The sequence below is a fragment of the Camelus ferus genome, chromosome 22 (assembly GCF_009834535.1).
Source record: "Camelus ferus isolate YT-003-E chromosome 22, BCGSAC_Cfer_1.0, whole genome shotgun sequence".
NCBI lineage: Eukaryota > Metazoa > Chordata > Mammalia > Artiodactyla > Camelidae > Camelus > Camelus ferus.
The window spans coordinates 25,319,796-25,345,930 of NC_045717.1; the positions used below are offsets into that span (position 1 = coordinate 25,319,796).

Sequence of the window (26,135 nt, forward strand, 5' to 3'; positions counted from 1 at the left end):
ATTAGTGTAAGATACTAATTCAGGAAGTCAAGGGTGGTTTTATATGGCAACTCCCTGTATTCACAATTTTTCTGAAACCTCTGACTATCCTATAAAGTTTATTTTTTTTAAAGTTAAAAAAGTGTTAAATGAATAATTGAATCTTGGCTCTGCCACCTCCCAGGTGTGTGGCCTTAGACAAATTGTTGTTTCTCTGTGCCTCAGTTTCCTCATTTGTAGGATGGGGTGATGGGGCTGTGCCACCAGGGGCTGCCCTGAGGATGGCAGGAGACCAGGATCTGGAGTAAGTGGAGTCATCAGCATCTTCATCAGAGGTGGGTGGTGGCTGAGGCTGGGGTTTGGGGTGAGGAGCCCCAGAGGGTCGGCTCAAAGGTCCCCGGGGCCGGGGGAGAGGCTGGACTCCACTTCCTGGCTCAAAGTGCACGCAGTCCTGCACAGCTCGATACCCTGCCCTGCACAAGTGGGTGGACAACAAGCAGAAGTTTTTCCTTCCTTCGCCATATTGCTACCCTGCCCAGGACAGGCGACTTGAGACAGGATCATGGGGATGCAGGTGGGTGAGGGGGAGAGGGGATAAATAGGATGCCCCTAAGAGATCGCAGGTCTCCAGAATGTCATTCCTTTAATGTCCACCCTGCAAAGGGCCCCGCAGAAGGTGAGGGAATAAATACAGAGCTTGTAAGATGCAGCGCGCCCGGCCCCCGGCCTGGGAAGGAGGGGAGACGCCCGTGGGCCTCGGTTTCCCTCGTCTGCAGACTGGGGCAGGACACACTTCAAGCCACGAGGCTCCGAAAGAGACAGTTCCCCCCCCCCCAAGCCCCAGGGCGCCTCTTCCTGAAAAAACGGAAGTCCCTGAGCTGCCCAGACCTCAGACTGGGATGCCCACTCCTGTCCGCCAGGGGGCGACAGAGTCCTCGACCATCAGCATGGTCCCGGGGTTGGCGCATCAGGCCCCCAAACGGTCCTAGACCCCTGCCCAACAGGGGACATGCCCGGAAGTGGGGGTCCTGAGAGAGCCCCACCCACCCGAGTCCTCGATTTCCTGCTTTTTTCACCTTTTCCTGCACCCTGGCCTCCCAAATGGCCATCGCGCTCCCTCACCAAGGAGGTAAACTGAGTCAAGGGAAGGAGGATTCAGAGGCTGTCCTGGTGAGGGGCAGAGAAGCAGGCGGCGGCGACCTTCCACCCCGACTCAGTCATGGCCTTTCCGGCACCTGGGCCCGGCGCTGGAGCCAACAAGGGCCGCCCGGGCTCACGGAGCGCCGGCCCGCTCAGCGCCCACCCGCCCTCAGGTCCCTCTTGCCAAGCGCGCGTCCGAGTCCCGGGCGGCGGGTCTGGGTCACAGCAGGTTGATCTCGTCCAGGTAGCGGGCCAGGACCGAGTCCCGCACGTCCTTGAAGACCTTGCGGATGTTCTGCGTGTCCGTGGCGCACGTGTAGTGGCTGAAGAGGCGGCGGGAGCGCGGGCCCTTCCTGCTCCCCTCGGCGCCGTCCACGCAGCCGGCGTACATGCCGATGTACATGTCCAGGATGAACCTCTTGGCTGCCTCCGCATCCTGCTTCGGGCCTGGGGCAGGGGTGGGCAGTCAGGGCACGCGGGGCAGGCGGGAGACCCTCCCTCCTGGGACCGACGCTGGCTCTGGAGACCCTCTCTCTACCCGATGTGGGCAACATAAGGGCTGCAGGGACCCCAGGGGCCACCCGCCAGGGTTCCTGCAGGCCGCCGCCATCTTTTGCCTTTCTGGCGGGTCACACGACCCAGGCCCAGCCAGTAGGAGCCTCAAGGATGGGCTCAGGTGGGTCACATGACCTGGAACGGCCCAATGAGACTGGTCTCTGGGACTTTGGGCCCAACTGTGTTAGGGAGACCCTCATTCTCTGCTGGGCTTGCAGCTGGGGGGGGGGGGGGGCGGAAGCCTGAAACTGCAAAGAAAGGCATCCTGGAGAGGTGCAAATGGGGAAACCGAGGCCAAGAGAAGGCGAGGGATGGCCGCCCTGTTGAGACACATGTGGGATTCCCCTCCACCATCTCGCCTTCACTTATATGATGTGAGTTCAGGGCTTCTGGAGCCCAAGACCTGGCTCTGCTGCTCACTGGTTGGGTCACCTGGCATGTTACTCCACTAACCCCCGTGAGCCTTAGTTTCCTCATATGTAAAGTAAGGATCGTAACAGCCCCAGGCCTCCCAGAGCTGTGGTGATCCAACACAGTCACGCCGAGGGCTCTGTGCTCAGTGATCAGCAAACTTCATGAGAGCACCCAGCAGTCTTTCAGAAAAGCAGGTTAGCCGAGTGCTGAAGGCCTGCCAGCTTCGACTCCAGACAACCTGGGTGGAATCCTGTCTCTGCCACTCACTGGATGTGTGGCTTTTAGGAAAGGACTGTACCACTCTGTGCCTCAGCTTCCCCGTCTCTATAGTGCTGAGAAGAACGAATGCTACTGCACAAAGGTTTTTAATGAGGATTAAACAAGTCCTCGCTTGTACCGGAGCATGCCTCCGGCAGTATTGGACGTATTCGCTGTTGGGGTATATTACTATTGTCATGAATGTTATTTAGTACAGAGGAGGAAGGCTGAGAGTCAGAAGTCAGCAAAGGGCGCCCCAGTGTCTGTGGCTGAGAGAAAGGACGACTTATGTGGGTCCCTTTGACCTGAAAGAAAACAAACTATTCTGAAGTCTGTCCACTTTATCCCTGCTCCTAAACTCTCCAAGCCACAGTCCCACTCCCAGTCCTGCCCAGGGAGGGCACTGGGAAGGCAGTGAGGGTGTCCAGGCCACCATCCTGGAAGATGTTGACATCTGTCACCCAGCCCCCAAGTCTTGTGGGTAAGATTGGCTGAGATTGGCCACGTGGGCTCTGACAGGCCAGAGGTCACACCCAAGGTGATGTCACCAAGGGTTTCATTTACCATGGTTGATTGTGTGTTACAGTGAATCGTGTCCCCCCAAATCCATGTCCAGTCAGAACCTCAGAATAGGACCTTATTTGGAAATAGGTTTTTTTGTCTGTGTAATGGGTTAAGTTGAAATGAGGTCATACTAGGTTCGGTTGGGCCCTAATCCAATGACTGGTGTCCTTATAAGAAAATGAGGGACAATCAGAGACAGAGAGCAGGCCGTGTGATTACAGAGGCCAAGACTGAAGTGATTCATCTCCAGGTCAAGGGATGCTGAGGACTGCAGGCAACCACCAGCAGCTGGGACAGGGCCCAGGACAGAGCCTTCCTCGCAGCCTCCAGAAGGGACCAGCCCTGCAGACACCTTGAGTTCAGGCTTCTGGTCTCCTGAATTGTGAGGGAAACTTTTTCTGCTGTTTTCAGCATCAACTACGACGGCTTCTGTTACTTTATCCCCATTCTACAGAGGAGGGAGCTGAGACTCAGAGAGCTTGGGCAGAGGAAGGAGATGGGTCTGGAACTGAGGTCTGTCTGACTGCATCTGAAAATCCACTGGCTCCGGGCTGGGGTGGGGCCAGGACCAGTGTCTCTCTGAGGAGCTGCTTTGGGGCAGGGACGGGTATCGCGGGTTCTAGAACCACTCACCCTGGAAACTGGGGAAGTAGGTAGCCAGGTGGGACATGGGGATCTTCTCCTCCAGGATGTCGGTTTTGTTGAGGAAGAGGATGACGGAAGTGCTTTTGAACCAGGGCAGTTCCAGGATCGTGCCGAACAGGGCCAGGCTCTCCTTCATTCGGTTCTGGGTTGGGGAACACAGACAGGTCACTGATCCAGATGGCCAGCTTGGGTGCACAGGAGCCCTCCCCGCCCCCCGTGGAGATGGGGCTGTGAGCCCAGCATCCAGCAGCTTCAGCCTCCCCAGTTCCCACCCGGCCGGGTCTGGGGGGTTGTGGCCAGCTGCCTGTGTATGCCCAACACGGTTTGGAGAGAATGTACTAGTTTGGCTAATGTGCCCCTCAAATGCATGAACACCTGGAACTTCAGAATGAGATCTTCTTTGGAAATAGGGTCTTTGAAGATGTAATTAGTTAAGAAGTGGTCACTCTGGAGTAGGGTGGCCCTAAGCCCAATGACTAGTGTCCTTATAAAAAGGGGAAATTAGGACCCAGAATGACAGCCATGTGAGGATGGAGGCAGAAATGGGGTAGACACTTGGGGACTCCAAGCCAAGGGACACCAAAGATTGCCAGCAGCCACCAGAAGCTGAGAGAACCGGGGACAGATTCTCCTTCACCGGCTTGGGAGGAACCAGCCCTGCTGACACCTTGATCTTGAACTTATGGCCTCCGAAAACTTCTGTTGTTTCAGTTCCCCTCCCAGATTGTGGTACTTGGTTACAGCAGGCCTAGCAAACTAGGACATCTCACATGGCTGGATTCGAGCCAGATCTGTGTCAGAGCGCCCTCAGACTTATTCTGTCTGATTCAGTCTTAAAGTCGAAATTATAACGTCAGACTCTTGGACCCTGACACTGTCTGGGTGAGAGCTCAACCCTGAAAAGTACACATGTCAGAGGTGATAATGGGCCCGGCCTTCACGCCGGGTGTTAATTAGGAGATGAGGTCACACAAAGGAGAAGAGTTAGTTCTGAATAAAAGCAGGGCAACATCCCTGTCCCCACAGTGTGACCCATATGCCCAGGGCAGTTCGCACTGTGCTTCGGGGGTGGCGGGGGGGGGATGGGGCTTGGGGTTCGAGTGTCCCACTGTGTGTGTGTGTGTGCGCGCGCGCACGCCCAGGGTCCCGCCTACACAAATGCTTGTGGATCTGTGTGTTGGGGGTCAGTGGTCTGCCCACCAGAGTGGATGGTGGAGCTCAAAGCCATGCCAGACACACAGAAGCCCACTTAAGGTGGTGGTGGGGCTTCCAGCTCAGCTGCAGGTCCTCGGGCCAAGGTGGGGGCAGGGAGAGATTGGAGGGGGTGGCCTCTCACCTCTTGGTTGTTCTCCTCCAGACACTGGTCATATTCACTCAGTGAGGCCAGGTAGATGAGGGCGATCACGTTCTCGAAACAGTGGATCCACTTCTTGCGTTCTGACTTCTGGCCCCCAACATCCACGATCCTACCAGGAACCACCGCCCTTCAGAGCTCAGGCCTAATCAGGACCCCACAATGAAGTACCCCAGACCCCAGTCACGGCTGAGGTGTGCCATGATCAACATTAACAGCAGTAAGAGTAGGTGCCAGCCACCTTGGGCATCATAGCACATCCCCCTTCATGGGGCACGTATCATGGTTATACCCATTTTACAGATGAAGAAACTGAGGCACAGGGAGGAGAGGGGACTTTCCTGAGCTTCTACTGTGCTGGGCTGCCTGATTTCTCCCACATGGTGGAGGAGAGCAGGGTGGACATCTCTGCAGCCTGCCCTGGCTCTGGCCAGGTGACTCTAGGGGAAATTGCAGAACATCCCCAGAACTCAGTTTCCTCATCAGCTGTGTCCGGCTGGCCACAAGAGTGTCCAGCAGCCACATAAATGGGCACAAGGCCACCCCCACGCTGTGTGGCCGGGGCCAGGGCCCCGCCTCCGCCCCACGGACCACAGCGAGGGCCCCTCCTCTCTTCTCAGAAATGTGCGCTGCCGATAACAAACCATACGTCATCTCCCTGGGGGTGCGACCACCGCTCAGGCGGCTGCAGGAAGTGCCAGAGAAGCCTCAGAGCAAGAAGAGACGCGCCCTGCTGTGACACGGGGCTCCTGGCTCCCGGAACCCAGCCCTCTCCCGGCCTCCCGCCTCCGCCGCCGCCTCCAAGGGGAAGGGATGCTGTGGCTGAGAGCGGCACTCCGGAGGCCGAGGCGCTAGTGGGGAACGCTGCTTGCCAGCTTCCCGGCTCAGAGTCTGCTTCCTCTGCATCCTCACCTTCGGCCTAAGAACATACTCAAGTTCCCCCACCTGAAAACCCCCTCCTCAGCCCAGCCCTCCCTGCAAACTTCCCCAAACACTGCTTTCACTCCTAAGCTTTTACCAACTCACCCACCCATCTGTTCATTCATCCATCCACATACTCACCCACCCACCACCTTTTGGTCCATCTAGCCGCCCATCTATGCACCCTATCTATCTACCTCTTCATTCATTCACACATTTACACACTACACCCCCCCCAACCATCCACCCATTGGTCTGTCCATCTGCCCATCCACCAATCCACCTGTCCATCCACTCACATTGACAAACTTCTGACCTTCAGCTGGTCATCACTAGTGAAGCAGGAGAATCAGACTCAGCCCCTAACTCTGCAGGGCTCTCCATCCAGTGGAGGAGGCCCAGTGCAAACAGAAATATCATATGAATCGTCCTAGTAAGGACTGTTGCACAGGCCAGAACAGCACAGGATGGGGCAGTGTTCAGGGAAACAAAGAAGCACCACGGGTGGGCTGATCACTGGAGGGTCTCAGGCCTCCCCCTGCGCCCTCCACAGCTCCCCGCCGTCATCTTGCTAGGGTGACTGAAGATTCTCAAACTGCCAGGCCCAGAAGTTGCCTCTCCCACTGTATTCTTCCTGACGTCTCCTTGGCCTTTGACACTGGCCATCGCTCTGCCTGGACCATCCTTTGCTGTACCGGCCATGCGCATCTCTGTCTTCCAGCTCAGGCCTGTGTGCACCCAGCCACCTCCCAGATGCCCCAGACCCTCAAGACCCAACCTTCCCCAAGTGACTTCCTCCTCTTGTTTAACACTTCCCACACCACTGCCTCCACAGTGGCTCCACCATCTACGCCATCACCCTGACAGGAAACTCATAGGGAGTCACTTCTGACTCCCTGTTCTAATTCCCACGCTCATCCAGTCCCACCCATTCTACACCAGAAACAATTCTTGCACCATCCCTTCATTTCCATCCCCATGACCACTGCCCTGACCCTTCCCAGTCCTTCCTGCCTGAACCATGGCTCCTGCCTCCTCCTGGGACTCCTGACCTCCAGACTCATCCCCTCATTGACCACAAGAGGGATCACCCTCTGAGCTTCCCCAGCCCTGAATCAATCCCTTTGGTCCAGCCCTGACCGCCTAGTCTCTGTCTCCTCCTTCCCACGGCCCCCTCAAGGGTCAGCACTAGAGAACTCCTACTCATTCTTTAATGCCCTAGTACCAATATCCCTTGCACCAGGAAAACCTCCCCTCCTGGAGATCTGGGGTCTCAGTTTGGGCTTTTCCAGGTCCCAATCTTGACTACATAGGGGGCAAGAGGTCTCTATGTCCAGCTTTGCCTCCTCCGGCCTGGCAGCCCCTTGGGGGCTGGGACTAGGAAACTCCTACTCATCCTTCAGTGCCCCAGCTCCTTTGCCCCTCCTAAGGAGCCTTCCCCACCCACCACGACACGCGCTTACCGCAGGTTGGTTTTCTGCACGGAGAAGCAGTACTCATTGATGCCCGTGGTGGGCATGCGACTGCGGAGCACGTCCTGTGCTGTGGGGATGTAGCCCTCCTCTGTGATGCGCTCCAGATTCGACAGGTAGCTGTGAAGCCGGAAGCCCTCAGTCCCAGCCTTGCAACCTCCCTTTGCCTCTCAGACCCCCCACCCAGGGCCCCATGAGGACCCTGCTGGGGCAGGAGAGCCCCCGCAGAGAGGCCAGATCTCTGGGGTCCTCAGGTGGCTCAGGAGCACCACCCTGAGGCCATGGGAGAATTGAGGAGAAGCAGCTTCACTCTTGGAGCAGCATGACCGCACCAACAGTCTCACTGGAGAGGGGTGTCACCCTGGAAGAGCTGTCATCCCAGGTGCGTCGCTGCCCCAAGGACAGCGACAGGCTCGAGCACTAGATGCCCAACGTCACGCCCAGGACAGCGTCCCTGTGCGGTGACGAACAGGTCCCCCAGAAACGGTGTCACCCTAGAACAGTCACCCCAGAGGTGCCATCAACCCAGAAGCGGGGTCACCCCAGGGACATCACCCCAGAAACAGCGTCACCCCGGGAATGATACCACTCCAGGCACAGTGCCACCCCAGGAGCTGTGCCACTCAGGGGAGCAGCCACCCCAGGAAGGACCTCACCCAGGGCAAGAACACCCACAGCCATCCGTTCCCAACAGCATGGCGCCTCCACCCGTGGCGGGAGCCGGCCAGCCTGGGGCCCCTCTGCCCGGTCCCATCCCCGGGACTGGGTCTCCCCTGGCTGCTGCTCGGCACCCGGCCCCGCGCCAGTCCCCGCGGACCCTGGACTCACTACACCGCCGAGTCGAGCAGGTGGAACTCGCGCCGGCGCTCGTAGCAGGCGCGGATGCCGGCGTCGCTCCACAGCCGCTGCATGGCCACGGCGAAGCGCTTCTCGAAGGTGGTCACTTTGTAGGGGTCCTGGCTCATGACCAGGTCGGCGTGGTGCTGGGTAGGGACGGTTGGGGCGTGTCAGAGCAGCCTGATGGGCGGGCTGCCCTCCAGGCGTCCCCGACCCCTTTCGTTCAGGCATCTTTCGGTCCCCAGAGGGCGGGGGTGGGGGTGCGGGGTGCACCCGCCAGGCCCGAGGGGCAGCAGAAGGCGCAGCCAATGCAATAAAACAGGAAAAATAAATGGAAGGCATTAGATTTGGAAAGGGTTTAAGTTACACTGTGGTTATTCACAGGTGACGCAACTATATGTAGAAAATCCAAAATAGTCTAGAATAAACAAATGAATTTAACAAGGTCTCTGAATGCAAAATAAATACACAAAAAGCAAATGTGTCCATAAAATAACCCCTAAATAATGGACAATTTAAAAATTTAAATCACATTTATGGTAGCACCAAAAGATATCAAAATGCCTAGGAATAACTGCAACGATAGATGTGAAGGCTCTCTACACTGACACGTGCAGAGCACTGCTGAGGGAAGCGTCAAAGGTCTAACAGGCTGCAGGCGTAGTCCGTGTTCATGGATTGGAAGGCTCAATATTTTTAAGCTGTCAACTCTATCCAACTGATCTACAGATTCAACACAATCCTAACCAAACTCCCAGAAAGGTGTGTGTGTGTGTGTGTGTGAGAGAGAGAGAGAGAGCGAGAGAGAGAAAACTGACAAAATACTGCTAACTTTATGGAGAAATGCGAGGGACCTGGAGTAACCAAGGCAATTCTGGAAAAGAACAAAGTAGAAGGATTTACACTAGCAGATTTCAATCCTATACTAGGAAGCTACAATCACTGATGTGAAGCTATACTCACTCAATGGTAGATACATAGACCTACGGAACAGTAAGCAATCCAGGCACATTTGGACACCTGAATTACCAGAAAGGTGAACCTGTAGTGTGGTGGGCGAAGGATGGTTTTTCAACGAATGGTGCTGGGAGGATTGAATATATACGTAGGAAAGGAAGGAAGGAAGGGAGGGAGGGAGGGAGAGAGAGAGAGAGAGAGAGAGAGAGAGAGAGAGAAAGCGAGCGAGCTAGCTAGCTAGATAAGGGCTTGATCCCTGCCTCACACCCTTCACAAAAATCAATTCCAGGTGGAACATAAATCTAAGTGTGAAACAATAAAGCTCCTAAGAGTCAGAGAGAATTTCATCAAGACTTTGCAGTAGAAAGACATTTCTTTAACTGGCCACAAAAGGAAAATTAGCCAGAAAAGATCAATACATTGGAGTTCATCAAAATTAAGACCATCTATTCATCGACAGTGATAATTGCAAAGTACAGATGGGGAGAAAATATTTGCAAAACATGCCGCTAATAAAGCCCTCATGTTCAGAATGTGCAAAGAATTTGCTACAAATCAGTAAGGAAACAACTGACAGATAATACTTTTTAAGACAGGCAAAAACAACAAAAACAAACCAAAAACTGGGCACAAGGTTAACAGTTGCTTCACAAAAGAGAATATCCAAGTGTCAAAAAAATACATATGAAAAGATGTGCAACCTCATCATGAATCAGAGAAATGCAGATCAAAACCACAATGGGATCCCGCAAAGGACCCACCGAAATGGCTAAAAAGAAGTGAGACAGCACCAAGGGCTGACAAGGACGTGGAGCAACTGGAACTCCTCCTGTGTGGCTGCTGGGGGTGTGGTTCCTATTGCTACAACTAATAGGAAAACACTTTTGGTGTCTCTGACTAACGTGGATCATAAACATCCCTTATGATCCAAATCTACTTCTAGGTCAATACCCTATGGAAACGCATGTATTTTCATAAATACATTTGCCAATGACCCAAATGTCCAACACAATTAGATTGGATAAAGAAATACACTGTGGCATACTCTTACAGTGGAAACAAGCAAATCACAACTCTGCCCCCAAAAGACGGAGGGGTTACAGACAGACTGCGGAGCAGCAGAAGCCAGATACGGCGTACATTCTGTGTAATTCCATGGATGAAAAGTTCAAAAACAGGCAACAGGGGATGGGGCAGGGTTACCCTTGGGTGGGTAGTGACTTCGGGAAGGGGCCTCCTGGGCAGGCAGCGTATCCAAGGTGGTGGTTAAGAGAGTGGGTGCTTATCTTTCGTTTTTGGTTTATGCTGTGAATCTCAAGCCAATTACTTAACCTCTTAAAGCCTCCTTCTTCTTGCCTATAAAACGGGATGATGTCAACTGAAACGGGTCATTGTGAGGATTAAAGGATCCTACCACCTGCTAACACTTACTGAGTCGATACAATGTTCCAGACATTGTTTTGAGATTTTAGGAACTTTCAATTTATCACATTCTTACATCAGCCCTATGAGGTAGGTACCGTCAGCCTCTAATCGCTCTTCCAAGCTCCTTGGACCAGCTCAGAATCACAGATCAGAAGCTTTCCAATTTTAAAAAAGGTGCTACAACCTCACACCTGTTAGGATGGTTGTTACATTAAAAAAAAAAAAAGATGTGGAGAAATTGGAACCCCCACACACTGTTGGGGGGAATGCAAAATAGCACAGCCACTGTGGAAAACAGTGAGGCGGTTCCCCCCCAAATGAAAAATAGAACTATCCTCTGATCCAGCCATTCCATGCTGGGTATTTATTCCAAAGAACTGAAGACATATCTGAACCCCCATCACACTGTAGCGTTATTTACAGTAGCCAAGATGTGGACACAGCCTAGATGTCCATCCATGGATGAATAGATAAAGAAAAGGTGATACAGATACACATATGCATATACACATATATATGGAATATTATTCAGTCTTAAAAAAGAAGGAAATTCTGCAAAGGAGACCATGTGAACCCTGCAGACAGCATGTTCAGTGAAATCAGCCAGTCACAGAAGGACAAATGCTGTATGACCCCACTTACATGAGGCACCTGGAGCAGGCAAGTTCACGGACACAGAGTAGAATGGAGGGGGTGTGACTTGGGAGGTTGCTATGAATAAAGTTTCCGTTCAGAGGAACATATTCCAGAGCCCAGCATCACTGTACCTGCAGTTACTTACACTGTGTCCTGCAGCTAAAATTTGCTAAGAGGGTAGAACTCATGTTGGGCATTCTTAACACAATAAAATACAAATATAAAAGAAGAGTGGGGGAAGGGAATAGCTCAAGGGACACAGCATACACTTAGCATGCACAAGGTCCTGGGTTCAATCCCCAGTACCTCCTCTAAAAATAAATAAGCTTAATTAACTCCCCCCAAAATAAAAAATAAAGAAGAGTGATGTGACCCAGGGTCTGCAGAGCAGCCCCTCCCCCCAGCAGGCGGAGCAGGACTCAGTAACCAGCCCACCCTATCAATATTTCTAGAAGGAAGCAGGTGCTGACTCAGGATTCCAATCAGGCATAAGGGGTCCAAGGGAGAGTCATCTGCGCCCTGGGGGTCCACGGAGGACACGTGGGGGGAATCCCAGGAAATCTCCAGGGGGGTGTTCTTAACAAGGATGCAGGGGTCTAAGGGGACATGGCTCTGCCCTGGGGGTCCGAGGGGACACAGCTTGGACCTGGGGACCTGAGGGGATAGGCTCCAACCCTGAAGACCCAAGGGACCCCTCCCGGCATGGCACACACGTGGCGAGGCCCCGGGCGGCTCACCTCGCTCTCCGGCCGGCTGTAGGGGATCTGCAGCCTGTCCATGGCCTCGATCATGGCCCGCATGGACACGAAGATGTTCTGGTAGACGAGGGGCCGGAAGCTCTTGCGGTCCTCCTCCGAGTAGCCCGCCCCGTGGATGATCCGCATCTGCTTGATGAACGTGCTCTTCCCGCTCTCGCCGGGGCCTGGGGAGACGCCGCGGGCGGCTCAGCTCTGCGGGGGCCCGGCCACCCGCGCCCTCCGGGGTTCCAGCCCCGCCGCGGAGACGCTGGGCGAGCGCCTTCACGGCTCTGCGCCTCCGGGTCCCCGCCCGTAAACCGCGGTTCGCAGGACCGCTGCCCGCCGGGGGGCCTGAGGGGTAAACCGGCTCAGCGCAGGGCGCCCGCAGGGCTGCCGGCCAACCGCCGCCGCCGAGGAGCCGCCTCTTCTTGCCTGACCGGGAGCTTTCACCGTTTGCGTGGTTTTTACATTTCAAGTAATTTCCACTGTTACAGTTGTTACCTATTTTCAATGGTGATAGTTTTTACATTTTTTAACGGCTGAGAGAAATCCAAAGAACACCATTCGGTGACATATGAAAAGCACCTGAAATTCGGGGTTCCGGGCCCGTTAGTAAAGGTTTACCAGCACAGGGCCGCGCCTGTCTGTGCGCAGGTTGTCTGGGGCTGGCGCCCGCAGCAGAGAGCTGAGGGTCAGAGAGCCCCGGGCCTGCCAAGCCGGAGATGCTTCCCGCCTGGCCCTTTGCAGGAGGTCCGTGGAGCCCTGGCTGAGAGCATGCCTGGGCGGCGTCAGGGTTCACTATTACTAGCAACAGTCTTATTTGCCATAATTATAATTGCCATTATTATTATTATTATTTGCTATAATAATTCCAGGCAGAGAAAGTTTGATGAAGGAAATACAGGTGGACACGTCAAGAGTGGTTAAGTGGCTACTACAGCGAAGTGTCACGGAATGCTTCTCGGTGGAGGTGACTTTGGGGTTGAGGTCTGAAGGCTAGGAAGGTTGCTCTGGAAAAGCATACCAGGCGTTGGGCACAGCATGCTCAAAGGCCCTGGGGCACGACTGTGCCCGGTGTGTTGGAGGGATGTTGAGGAAGTTGGTATGTCTGGAGCAGAGTTAGCGAGGGGAGAAAGGGAGGAGGTGAGGGCAGGGAGGGGACAGGTTGGGTGGTGCAGGGCCTTGTGGGCCGCGGGGAGGATGTGGGCTTTGACCCCAGGGAGGTGGAGCCCTGGAGGGCGTGGGCAGAGGAGGGGCGGGGCCTGACTAAGGTGCTCACAGGCGCCCCCTGGTGGCCGCTGCGGGTAGGACGGAATGTCGGTGCCGGGCCACATGGGACCCGCTGGTCCAGGCAGCGGGGTGGAGCTGGAGAGAAGGGATCATATGCACAAGACACTGGGGAGACAGAATCCACACGACCTGTTGACGGACCATAGTGAGGAGAGGGGTCCTTGCAGGGTCATCTACAGAATTTACAGGGCCCAGCGTAGGATGAAACCATAGGGCCCTTCTGAGTGCAGGGCACTGTGGGACCATCCGGGTCGCACGTCCGCTGGCGTGATAATAACACTCGAACCTTCGAGAGCCCAAGGCCAGGAACGGAAAGAGCAAGGCGGGGCTCCCTACTGTCTGAGCTCCAGTAGCTCCCTCTCTGAGCCTCTGTTTTCTTATCTGTGAACCGGGCACGATAGCCTGGCAGTAGGTGCGGGGCCAGAGGGCTCCTCCAACATCCCGTCCCCCTGACGGCTCCCCGCGACCCTGCATGGGCTCCTTCCGGGGGCGGGAGGGGGGACTGGTGTAGGAGGAGCTGGGACCAGAAGCAAAAAAGGAAGGGGTGGCCCGGCTGGGGCCAGAAGGAGGAACCAGGAGGAGAGGGAGCGTGGCAGGGAGGTGGGGGGCATGTGGGAGTGGAGGGAAGAGAGGTGCTTGCTGGTACCGCCCTGGGGGCCCCTGTCCCTCCACCCCCAGCACGTCTGCACTGGAGGTCCAAGAAAAACAGTCGCTTTTTTCTTTCCCTAAAGAACATTCGTGGGGATGCTGGGGAAGCTGGCGGGACGTGACAGTGACAGGGCTGCCTCAGGCTCTGGACCACCATCCTGGGGGGGGGGGGTCTTTGTTTTTTAGGGGGACCAAACCCCACTATTTAGGGGCAAAAAAATGTCAGGGCCGCAACTTTACTCACCAATGTTTCAGAAAAAAATGAATATGTATGTGTTAAATATGCAAATACACAGCACATGAATTGTGGGTATGATTATCCATGGTGTAAATTATAAGCTTTACTTACGCAAATCATAAGTCTTAGCCATAAAAAAAGAATGAAATCATGCCATTTGCTGCAACATAGATGGACCTGGAGATGATCATACTAAGTGAAGTAAGTCAGGCAGAGAAAGACAAGTATATAATATCACGTATCTGTGGAATCTAAAAAAATGACACGAAAGAACCTATTTACAAACAGAAACAGACCCACAGACCTAGAAAACAAACTTATGGTTACCCAAGGGGAAAGTGCGGGGAGGATAAATTAGGAGTTTGGGATTAACAAATACCCACTACTATATACAAAATAGATAAACAACAAGCTCCTACTGCCTGGTACAGGGAACTGTATTTTAACGTCTTATAATAACCTATAACGAAAAAGAATCTCCATATCTGTGTACGTGTGTGTGTAACTGAATCACTTCACTGCCCACCTGAAACTAATACAATACTGTATCTTTAAAAAGTATGCACAAGGGGGCGGGTGGAGCTCAGTGGGAGAGCACGCACTTAGCGTGCACGAGGTCCCGGGCTCCAGCCCCAGCACCTCCGCTTAAAAGAAAAAAAGTTAAATAAATAAACCAAATTATCCCCCCGAAAATAAACTAAAAAAAAAAGTATATACACATATACTCACAGAGCACACCTGTGTGTGTGTATCTAACCTATACATCTGTTTAGGGGGGATACAGGGCACGTGGTAAAACGCTGACGCTTGTGGAAGAACTTGGCCGCAACGTTTCTGTAATTCTGAAAGTGCTTCAAAACGAAGTTAAGAAAGGGTGGGGGCCCCTGAAACGCAGTGTGAGATGCTGATGGGTCGTGGAGCAGAAAAAGGCCTGAGTGGGAACACCGGGGCACCCTGAGGTCTGGAGCTTCACTCACGGAAACGGAGCGCCAGGGCTCCTGCGGGGACATCTGAGCCGGGACCAGCACACGGGTCGTGCAAGACGTACCACGAGAGGAAGGTGTCTGAGAGTCGGCGCGAGCTCTCTGTACCGCCTCTGCCTCGTCTCTGTACATCTAAAATGCTTCCAAAATAAAAAGCGTCCTAAAACAAACAAACAAAACCCACCCCCACGGAGCCACCATCTGAAACTCCTCAGTGTGGAGCCGCGTGTGTCCCAGCTCCCGGGGTTCCTGGGATAAGCTCACTGAACAGCCCTGCCGTGGAACGTCTAAATATCAGCCAGCGAGACAAACCCACAGCCTCGCCTCCCCCTGAGAAATCTGGGGAGATGGCTCGTCTCTGGCATGTCTGCGATTTGGAGGTGGCACGGGTGGTAGTGACGCCAGCGTGCTGGGGGCTCCACACACACCAGCCCTTGGCCCCCCTTTCCATGTGGGGAGACTGAGTCCCAGAGTAGTTGCATCATGCAGCTGGTGAGTGACCCAACTGGGACTCAAACCCAGTTCTGTCTGAGTCCAGAGCTCACGGGGTTTTAAATGATCACCCGGAAGTTCCCCCACGCGCTGCCTGAATCATCACCATCACTGCGGCTGTCGTCGTGCAAGCATGATTTAACTCTTGGCATCTGTCAAGCCCTGGGCCAAGGTCCTCTGTGCATGACCTCGGTCAGTCCTCACAAAGATTCCCACTGTTTTCCCATCCCCAGAGGAGCTGTGGGGGCTCAGAGAGGTGAAGTGACTTTCCCACGGTCACACAGCTATTGGAGTTAGCAAAGGAGTAAACACAAGCTCATATGGGTCCTTCGCCAACAAACTAGGATGTGGCCAGTTGGCTGAGTCAGGTCTCATCAAGATATCAGTCGACGTGAGGTCTCTACGGACCCTCGGAGGCTCGATGTTTCCTCTGATGCTGCCGAGATGGTGTGGAGACCTACGGCAAGGGACTGCATTTTGTGACCTCCCTCTGGGTGGACCCCATCCAAGGATGGAGATCAAGCAAAGTTCTCACCAAGCAACAGTTCATTTTGTTGCGATGCACTGATTTTTTTTTTTTTTCTCTTCTGTTTCATTAAAGGAAAAAAAAAATCCTGGTCACCACCCCAAACATGGATTTCGTGACTCACGAATGACGGGTCACCACCTGAAATCTGAAAAACTCCACCTGTGCGGCCATGACTCTCCCGGGGCCTCCGAGGATTCAGGAATCTCTCTGTCTGCCCCCCTACTCCCTGTCTGCTTCGGGAAACCCCGCAGTTGGGGCTGGGGGCTGCGGGCAGAGCTGTCCCCACCTGACACAGCCTCATAGCCCAGACGGGAAGTGATTGCTTCCTCCTGGGGAAGGGTGAGGAAGTGGGAACTCCAGAGGCCAGGAGCCATGCCAAGCCCTGGGCGTCACGAGATGCTGTGTGGCTCCTTCCACGGGGGGTGGCAGCCCCAGCCCTACCATCCAGCCCCAGGAAACAGAGCCACAGGGGCACAGAGAGCCATGTCTGGGCAGCCAAAGAGCAGGCAGCTTAGCTTCCATGCCCAGCTCTGCCTCAAGATTGGCTGTAGACCCCAGACCACTCCTGCCGCCTCCCTGGTCCTCAGTTTCCTCACCTGTCATCAGAGCTCGGTGACTTCTCTCCCCAGGTGCATTCACCAGGCAAAGCGCACGGACTTCGGAATCGGAATTCTAGGTTCTGACCCTAGCTGTGTGACCTTGGGCGAGCCGCTTGATCTCTCTGGGCTTCGGGTTCCCTACCTGGGGATAGGAGTAGTTCCTACCTCAAGTAGAACGGACAGAGCTGGCTCCCTGAATTGCTTTATTCTGACTCTTCCCCCTTCTCCACGTGGTGACTGCTTCCTGTCAGGGACAGACCCCCCTCCCCCGCCCCTTGGCCTTCTTCCTCAAAAGAATCAGCCACCTCCCAGAAAAAAAATAACTTTTGGATTCAATTCCTGTTTTTAAGAAGGGGGGCAAGTGTGGAGTGGCCCTCAGTGCAGGGATAGGGGTGGCCGAGCCACGGTCCACAGGGCTGTCCACAGGGCGGCCCTGGGCACCCGGGCCCGTGGACGACCTCCACCCCGCCCCTCCCCCACCCAGGAGGGGCCTCCTGGCTCGGGGCTGGCTGCGCGATGGGCAGAGAGTGTGGGGGAGATACGGCACGGCTCTGGGGAAAATCACCCCCGGAACAGGATTCATTCATTCGCTTACAAAGCACGCAACCCCTGCTTGCTGCGTAACTGGCGCGGCAGACAAGGAAACACCTGAGAGAGAGTCAGCGAGTGAGTGCTGTGCAGGCAGAGCTGGCCAAGGAAGGAGGACGGGGCTGACTCTGCAGCCAAGGAACTCAGGGAAGCCTTCTCTGAGGAGGTGGCACTCTCAAGTGTCACCTGAGACCAGCTGGGACCGCCGGCTGTATCAAGCCTTGGGGGATGCTGAGAGCCCTTGGCAGGGAGAGTGGCAAAGGCCCTGAGGTGCGGCTCCAGGAACCTGAGATGTGCCAGGAAGGGTCAGAGAAAGGGGGCGGAGCCAGCGCATAAAGAGGGGACATCACTGTGGATCCCACAGACACGAGAGGACGAGAAGGCAACGTTACAGGCAGCTCTGTGTCCGTAAACTCGGCAGTGCCGAAGAAACCGACACGGTCTTCGGACAGTAACGATAACCAAAGCTCACTTGAGAAAAAATACCCTAAACAGCCCTATTTATTTAAAAAAATACGAATAACATGTCCTATGCATGATTAAGTTAACAATAGCCTACCCATCACAGAAAGTGAATAGAGATTAGCATCTTCAATAGTTTAAAGAAATTAAATTCCCAGTGAAAGCCTTCCAGGCTCCGACGGCTTTGTTGAGGGCCCGAGCCCCCCGCCCTGGCCTCGCTCCACCTCGCAGGGCTCCTCCTCCCGCTGAGCTCAAGAAGAGAGAGGGCGGGGGCCCAGACCATGGGCCTGGGGCCATCTGGACCGGCACATGGGACTTCAGGACACCCGGGACCTTCCAGGGCTGGGGCAGTCCCCGGAGACCCTCCAAAGCCAGCGTCCCTGGGGTTAGGCAGTGGGGCCAAACTCAGGACAAGGTGGCTGGGGGACTGGGCACAGGCGGGCGACAAGACGCGAGGTCTCAGAGGTCACAACCTTCCCATCCACCGCCCCCGAGTACCCCTCCCCCGACTGTGTCCTGTTTTCCTCCCAGTTCTTGCTGCAGAGATGATTTGATCTGCTTTTTAGTTTACGGGCTCAACGTCTGCCTCCCTCCACAGAAGCTGGGGTCGCCAGAGGCAGAGACACGGTCCATCTCCTCTGCTACTTTGCCCCAAGGAATCACTCAGCACATCCTAAATGAATGAATCAATGGGTGATTGAATGAAACAATCAATCAGTGGATTGATCCGAGGCACTGGGCAATGCTCCGCAGACAGGACTCGTGCTGATAAACCACCAGAACAAACTCAGGTCAAGCCCTCAAGAGGGATGGGAGGGTCCCGGGCCCTCTGGGGTGGGACGGTGGGCGAGGCAGGGGCTGGGGTTGGGGCAGGGGCTCGGCAGATGCAGACCTGAGCTCAGTCCCTTCCTGTGATGTGGGAGTCACGGTAGGGCGGGCCAGGCGGGCGGGACAGGAGCCGAGCCACCAGGCCGGGCCACCTCTGCTCCTGCAGATCCCCGGGAGGTGGCCGGGCTGGGGCGCAGGCCCACAGCTCACCCCTTGGGACCAGGAAGTGGGCCTCAGTCTACTCATCCAGAAAGTGGGCTAGCAGGCTGTGGGACGGGAGGAGCGGGGGTGGGCAGGCCGCACTCACCGAGCAGCAGCAGCTTCAGCTCCCCGCGGTCCCGCTTCTTCTGCTCCAGGAGGATCTTGTTGATCTCCTGGTCGATCCGGGCCGCCGTCTTCTCGTCCTCGGTCAGGCACCAGCGGCAGCAGCTCCAGGTCAGGGCGCGGGCCATGGTGCGGGCCTCGGTGCGGGCCTCAGAGGGCGGCGCCAGCCCGCATGGCCCCCGCCCCGAGGGCACCCGGCCGGCCCGCTCCGGGGAGGGCTCCCGGCAGCCGGCCCGAGGGCCGCCGTCGTCGTGGGGGCGTCCCAGCCCCAGGAACCCCGCGGCTTCCCGGCCTCTGCGGGCCCGGCGGCCCTGCTCGGGAGCAGGAGCAGCAGCAGCAGGGACGGCGCCGGCTCAGGGCTCCCCGCCCATCTCCAGACCTGCCCGGCCCGGCCCGACAGGTCGGCGGCCGCCGAGGCGCGGTGCGCGCCCCCGGGGAGGGCGGGGCGGCGGACCGGGCGAGGCCCCGCGGCGGCGGCCGGCGGCCTGTCTGCAGCCTGGGCTCCGCCGGCCTCCTTCCTCATTCTGGGGAAGGGGTGGGCCCCGAGCTCCCGGCCTCTGCCTCTGGCCGGGGCCCACCCTGCTCCCCCTCCTCTGGGCCAATTAGAAGCAGTCATCGGGACATCAATAATGACCTTTTGTTTGTTTGAACAGTCAAGGCCAAGCAGCACCCACTGTCTTCACTGGCTCTGTGCAGGGAGTCCCACACACAGCACCCAGGGCTCCTCGTGGTCCTGGCTGCACAGCCACTCGGCCACCTCCCCAGGGGGCCTTCTGCCACCCGAGGAGCAGGCAGCTCTGGGACTCCTGCAAATATTTACCAAGCGCCTACTGTGTGCCAGGCATTCTGGGCACAGCGGGGAACAAGAGGACAAAATCCTCAAACCCCCTGCCTAACATTCTAGACAGATAAGGAGACACATTGGACACACACGTCTGAGGCCCTCAGAAGGCAACACATCCTGAGAGGAAAACAAAGCCGGGAAGGTGGACGGGAGACGAGAGGGCGCACTTGTGGCTTGAAACAGAGGGTCCAGACGGCATTTGGGACCAGAAGTCGGACAAGCAACCCACGCATAAGGGGACCCTGGGAGCCGAACCCGCTCCCCCACAAGGTCAGGAGGCCACCCTGCCCTGCCCCTCACCCTCAGGACCCTAGCCATAGGAGGGGACACACAGAGTGAACTTGTGTCTGCTTCCCAGACTGACAGAATAGCCCCCGCCCAGCAGATCTTTGCTGTGTTTGGGTGCAGAGCTCTCTTTGAAGGCTCTGGAAAGTTCTCGAAGATTCCAGGACACCCCTCCCCTCAGAAATACACAGAGGCCTCTGGACCCCTCACAGATGGCATTAGTGAGGCTCAGAGAGGGTGCATGCGGTGCCTGGGGTCACACAGCTGCCACAGGCTCCCCTCCCCCACGCCCAGCCAACACCAATGCGGTTTTTCTCTGCTGTTGATTCATAACGAACGGCAGATGGGAAGTTCCGTAGGGGCCCTGCTGGGTCACTGGGGCCGGCACCACTGCCTGCCCACCCACATCCCGCCTCCCCCACCGGATGGCTGTGAGGAGGGTGCTCGCTGGGACCAGAGGCTTGGGTGGCTTCCCACCCTGGGGCAGGTGATGAAAAGCAGAAATAGGTCTGGGCCAGGCAGAGCTGGGCGGATGGCAGCAGAACAGAGCTCACCAACTTGGCAAAACCAGGAGGCCGGGCTGAGTCACAGACTGGAGAGCGGATGGCAGAGCGAGGCCCTGGAGAGCCCAGGGCCACCCGCTGTCCATCCATTTCCCGACTGACACCTGGCCCCCAGCGTGTCACACAGGGCCAGGGCGGCAGGCTCTGGTCTAATAGCTTCCATGGCTCCCACTGACCTCAGGGGAAAAAAAAAAACAATCCAGCACCTTGATTGCCCCTCCTCCAGGGCCTGGCCTCTGTGAATTTCTCCAGCCTCACAGCAAACTCCTTTCCAGTTTCCGGACAAGCGAGCTGCTTCCTCTCCACGTAACAGGTGCCATCCAGGACATCTGTCGCTTACTAGTTCATTCAGGAATAACAGGGTGAGCGTGTGTGTGCATTTAAACACACACACACACACACACACACACAGAAAACGCGTAAAACATGAACACACAACCTAATACGTTCTTGTGAAACCAGCACCCACGAGCTGTCCACCCAGGCCGAGACCAAGGGCATCATCAGTCTTGCCCTTTCCCACAGGACCCCCCACCCTCCCGCCTCTGCTGGGCAGTCAGCACTGCTCTGGCCTCTATGGTATTTCTGTGTTTGGGGAGTACTTTTTGGCAACAAGATTTATTTTGTTTTTCATTTGTTCAATTTACGTGGCTTGGTACACGCTTCCTTTGTTGTACGGTTCTGAGTTTTCACAAATGCACAGTCCTGTAAATTCCGGCTGGAACAGTTGACAGAGGTGGTTCCGCCACCTGAAGAAGGCACTCCGTGGTAGCCAGACGCTCACCCCAGCCCTCACCTCTGGAAACTACTGGCCTGCTCTTCACTGCTGTGGTTTTGGGGACCTTTCTGAGAATGTCATATGAATGGAATCATACATTATGTAGCTTTTGAGACTGGCTCCCTTCACGTTTATTTCAGCCATTCTAAGATGCACGGAATGGTACCTCGCTGTGCAGTTAATCTACGTCTCTCTGGTCAACTAATGATGCTGAGTATCTTTGCCATCCATGTCTCTTCTTTGGGGAAGTGTTTGTTCAAATATTTTGCCATTTCTTTCAGTGCATTTGTTTTCTTTTTTCTTTCTTTTTGTCACATTTCTTTAGTTATATTTATTATTTATTTTTTAGTTGAAGTATAGTCAGTTTACAATGTTGTGTCAGTTTCTGGTCTGCAAAATACTGTTTCAGTCTTCCGTCTACGTGCATATATTCCTTCTCAGATTCTTTTTCATTGTAGGTGACTACAAGATACTGAATATTGTTTCCTGTGCTATACAGTAGAAACTTGTTGTTTGTCTATATATAGTAGTATCTGCAAATCTTGAACTCCCAATTTATCCCTTCCCACCCTCTTTCCCCTCTGGTAACTGTAAGTTTGTTCTCTATGTCTGTGTGTCTGTTTCTATTTTGTAAATAAGTTCATTTTGTGTCTTTTATTTTTTAGATTTCACATATAAGTGATAGCATATGGTATTTTTCTGTCTCTGTCTGGCTTACTTCACTTAGTATGACGATCTCCAGGTCCATCCATGTTGCAGCAAATGGCATTATTTCATTCTTTTTTAGGGCTGAGTAATATTCCACTGTATAAATATACCACAACTTCTTTATCCAGTCGTCTGCTGATGGACGTTTAGGTTGCTTCCATGTCTTGGCTGTTGGAAATAGTGCTGCTGTGACCACTGAGGTGCGTGTATCTTTTCAAATTAGAGTTTTTTTCTTTTCCAGATATATGCCCAGGAGTGGGATTGCTGGATCATATGGGAAGTCTGTTTTTAGCTTTTTAAAGAGCCTCCATATTTTCCATAATGGCTTCACCAAACTGCATTCCCACCAACAGTGCAGGAGGGTTCAGTGGGTTTGCTTTCTGATTATTGCATTTGGAGAACCTTTTATGCAGTCTGGATACAAGTCATTTCTCAGGTGTGTGGCTTGCAAATTTTTTCCCCAGCCTGAGGTTTGGCTTTCCATCCTCTTAACTGTGTCCTTTGTGTTTCATCTTGACGATGCTCAGTTTACCACTTTTTTTTTTTCCTTCATGGGCCCTGCTTTCGGTGATGCATCTAAGAACCCGTTGCCAAACCCAAGGCCGCAGAGAAGTTCTCTAGTGTTTTCTTCTAGGAGTTTTATTGTTTTACATTTAAATCTATGATCCTTCTTGAGTTCATTTTTGTTTAGGTAGAGGGTTTTTCAATTTATTTATTTATTTATTTATTTATTTTTGCATACAGATACCCAGTTGTTCCGGCATCATCTGTTAAAAAGACTGAACTTTCTCTGTTGAACTCCCTTTGTACCTTTGCCAAAAATCATTTCGCCGTATTGTGTGAGTCTGGTTGATGAGGGGGCTTAGATCCCTCTTCTTGCTAATAGTCTGTCTGCTCATTCTACCGATTACCGACTGTAGCAGCTCTGAAGTGTAATTGTGGATTTATCTGTTTCTCCGTTTAGTCGCCTCATTTTGCTTCACCTATTTTGAGCAGACACATTAGGATTCTTATGTCCTCTTGGTGAACTGATTTCTCTTATGACCCTCCTATGTAATGTGCCTCCAGCCTTCCTTGCTTTTCTTTATAAATTTACAACCGGATTAAACAACCCTAAAAGTCATGTTCAGTTTCTGCCAGTTTTGAACACTGTGAATATGCAGTTGCACAAGACAATTTCTGGTCTTTCTGGTTTCTACCTATTGCTCAGTGTTTTGTCTGTGTCATAAATCAGATTGTTGCATGCGGTTGAAATTCACTAATTCCCACTGCCCTACACTATTCCACTGGGTGACTGTCCCACCACCCATATGGGCATTCTAATTCTGTTTGTTTAAACTGAGACAGCGTTGGTACATAGCATACGAGTTTCAGCTGTAGGACATAATGGTTCTCTGTTTGTCTCTGTTGTGAAATGAGTGCCTCAGTGAGCCTCGTTAACACACATGAGCACACACGGCGATCCTTTTTCCCTTGGGATGAGAGCTTTTGCGATCTACCCTCTCAGCAGCTTTCAAACATGCAACACAGTGCTCTGAACTGTCGTCACCATGCTGTGTCATGCGTCTGTTCTACAGTTGACGGGCCATTGGTTCCATCTCAGTTTGGGACTGTAACAAGCAGGGTGGCTGTGCACATTTGGTCTGTGCCTTTTTGGAGACCACACGGCTGAGCGTCTGTAAATAAACAGCCAGTTGTGGAGCTGCCGGGTTACAAGCATTTCCCAGCTATTAACGCTCTTCCGCCAAAGCGCATGTGCTGGTTTACACTCCCCCACTGGTTCAGGTGCGTGTCATAGACCTAAATGCATTCAATCCAGAAGTCTCTCCTTTATTCATAAAGGACGATTTCCTTGCTGTTTCTTTGATACTAAAATGTCCTTTCTGTTTAGTGAGGTATAGGATGTTTACACAGTTCCCGAGTACCTCGCAGTCCTCAGCTGATGAGAGCACTGGCCGCTGCGGTTGGCCGGGCAAGGTCACGACCGCCTCCCACCAGGGGTGGCCCAAGGCTGGGGTACAAGGCCCATCTCCCCCTTTTAACTGATGAATCATGTGTTTGATTACATTTCTGAGGATATATTCAAAAGGATGGAGAGCAGGGTCTCCAGGGGGTGCTTTGCACTCACTTTCACAGCAGTGCGAGTCACCTCAGCCAAAAGGAGGAAACATCCAGGTGTCCCTCTCGGGCCCCCTGGGCCGGCTTCGTGGGCAGGGGACCCGGAAGATTTTCCGTCTTGAAAGCCTCTTGATTTTGTAACAAAGGCCCTGCGTTTTCACTTTGCACCGGGCCCTCCTGGCTAGACAGGCCGTGGTAGCGGGGCGCCGCTCCCTGCCTGAGTTTCCCTGCTGGAACCAGGATGCGGAGAGGACCCCACTGAAGGATGCGCGTTCCGGCCACAGGTGGGCAGGTGGGCGGGAGGGCGGAGAGCGGGCGAGCGCCATCTGCCGGCCTCCGGGGGCACGACGGCCAGATGGGCCATCAGCGTCGGGGGAGATCCCTCCCCACACCCACCTCCGGAATCCCACTCCCCTCCTATGCCTCTACCTGGGATCAGCACAGCGTCTCCCGACTGGACCCTCACAGTTCCCTCCTCGCTGATCCCCCGTCCCCACAGTCTGTCCTCCCCGCAGCAGCCACCAGAGGGCGCCTGCGAGCACCTGAGTCAAATCTCGTCCTCTTCTGCCTACAGCCCTCCAGGGCTCTCTCCTCCCTGGGGTAAGTGCTCCCCACGGTCCACAAGGCCCTGTACTACCTGCTCTGTCCCCTCCGTGCCCTCCCCTCTTCCCTCTCTCCCCCTCACTCACTGCTGCAGCCACACGGGCCTCCTTGCTGTTCCTCCAACACGCCAGGCATGGTCCTGTCCCAGGGCCTTCGCACCGGCTGTTTCCTCTGCCTGGAAAGCCTTTCCCTCAGATCACGGCATGGCCTGTTCCCTTCACGTCTTCCAGGATCCTACTCATATGCCACCTTCTCAGAAAGGCCTTTCCTGAACAGCCTGTCTGAAGTGGCCACTACTGCTCTCATGTCTCGTCCCTGCTCAGTATTTCTTCATGACTGAGTCATGGTGATAGAGTGTCTCCCCCTCCTCCTTATCTGCAGCGCTTAGGACCGCACTTGGCCCACACAGGGCCTTCAAGGCATTTCCATCCCACTGATGAGTGAGTAAATAAAACTGGAGTGGGGGGGTGTGGAGAAATGGGATGCTGGTGCATGGCTGATGGGAAAGTGAAATGGGGCAACACCGTGGAAAACAGTCTGGCGGTTCCTCAAACGGTTAAACTGAATCACCACGGGACCCAGCAGTTCCACTGCTGGGTCTGTACGCAGTAGAATTGGAAGCAGAATCTCAAAGAGATATTTGCACACCCAGGTTCACAGGAGCCAAGAGGTGAAAACAACCCAAGTGTCCGCCTACAGATGGTGAACAAAATGTGGTCCATCCACAGTGGAGTATCACTCAGCCAGATGGAAGGCGCTTCGGGCACCTGCTACAGCGTGGATGGAACTTGAGGGCGTGATACTCACAGGAGGTCCCTGGAGGAGTCACACCCACAGCGACAGAGTAGACGGTGGGGCCGGGGCTGGGGGAGGGGCTGGGAGTGAGTGTCTCATGGGACAGTTTCTGAGGTGATGAAAGGGTTTTGGAGAAGACAGTGCACGACAGAAACAGTCGCACAGCATCGTGAGTGAAGGCAACGTCACTGAATTGTACAGTTAAAAATGGTTAAGATGGTAGATTGTATGTTGTGTGTACTTACACTTTAAAAATAAATTTTTAAGGAAAAAAGAGATTTCGGGGAGATTGCTGGTCCAACATCTCGCTTTACAGAAATGGGGCCGGGGACGGGGTGCACCTTCCCAAGGGCACCCCACCTCGGGCCCCTGCCCTCGTCACCCAGCCCACAGCACAGACACATCGACTTCAGGTCAAGAGCCAGCGAAGCACACGTCAGAGCAGGGGCCCGGGTGCGTGGCGGCAGCCCAGCCCAGGAGGCGCACCCCCAGGCGGCCTGCAGTGGCTCCTGTGAGCTCAGACCCCACCCCGGGGGCCTCCGGGAGCCCTCTGCTGCTCCCCACCC

General features: G+C 54.5%; 1 protein-coding gene and 1 long non-coding RNA gene across 5 annotated transcripts; one reads left to right on the plus strand and one right to left on the minus strand.

The window, feature by feature from the left end:
* Positions 1-603: 603 nt before the first annotated feature.
* On the minus strand, positions 604-19,373 carry GNA15 (G protein subunit alpha 15). Of its 3 annotated transcripts, XM_032466001.1 has the most exons (8): positions 16,671-16,692; positions 15,048-15,185; positions 11,895-12,079; positions 8,131-8,285; positions 7,294-7,422; positions 4,892-5,021; positions 3,544-3,697; positions 604-1,566 (listed from the first exon to the last, which is right to left on the minus strand). In XM_032466001.1, the coding sequence occupies exons 1-8, from the start codon at positions 16,675-16,677 to the stop codon at positions 1,340-1,342; spliced, it is 1,125 nt and encodes a 374-aa protein (XP_032321892.1). In that variant the 5' UTR covers positions 16,678-16,692; the 3' UTR covers positions 604-1,339. The 3 variants fall into 3 exon arrangements, with proteins under 3 accessions (XP_032321892.1, XP_032321891.1, XP_032321893.1); XM_032466000.1 differs by lacking the exons at positions 15,048-15,185; positions 16,671-16,692 and adding an exon at positions 18,859-19,371; XM_032466002.1 differs by lacking the exons at positions 604-1,566; positions 15,048-15,185; positions 16,671-16,692 and adding exons at positions 2,481-2,651; positions 18,859-19,373.
* A 2,818-nt stretch (positions 19,374-22,191) lies between these two features.
* On the plus strand, positions 22,192-25,843 carry LOC116659064. 2 transcript variants are annotated; one of them, XR_004314369.1, is made up of 3 exons: positions 22,192-22,253; positions 22,798-25,214; positions 25,427-25,843. It is a non-coding gene; the product is annotated as an uncharacterized LOC116659064 (long non-coding RNA). The 2 variants fall into 2 exon arrangements; XR_004314368.1 differs by lacking the exon at positions 22,192-22,253 and having other exon boundaries at positions 22,312-25,214.
* Positions 25,844-26,135: the final 292 nt, after the last annotated feature.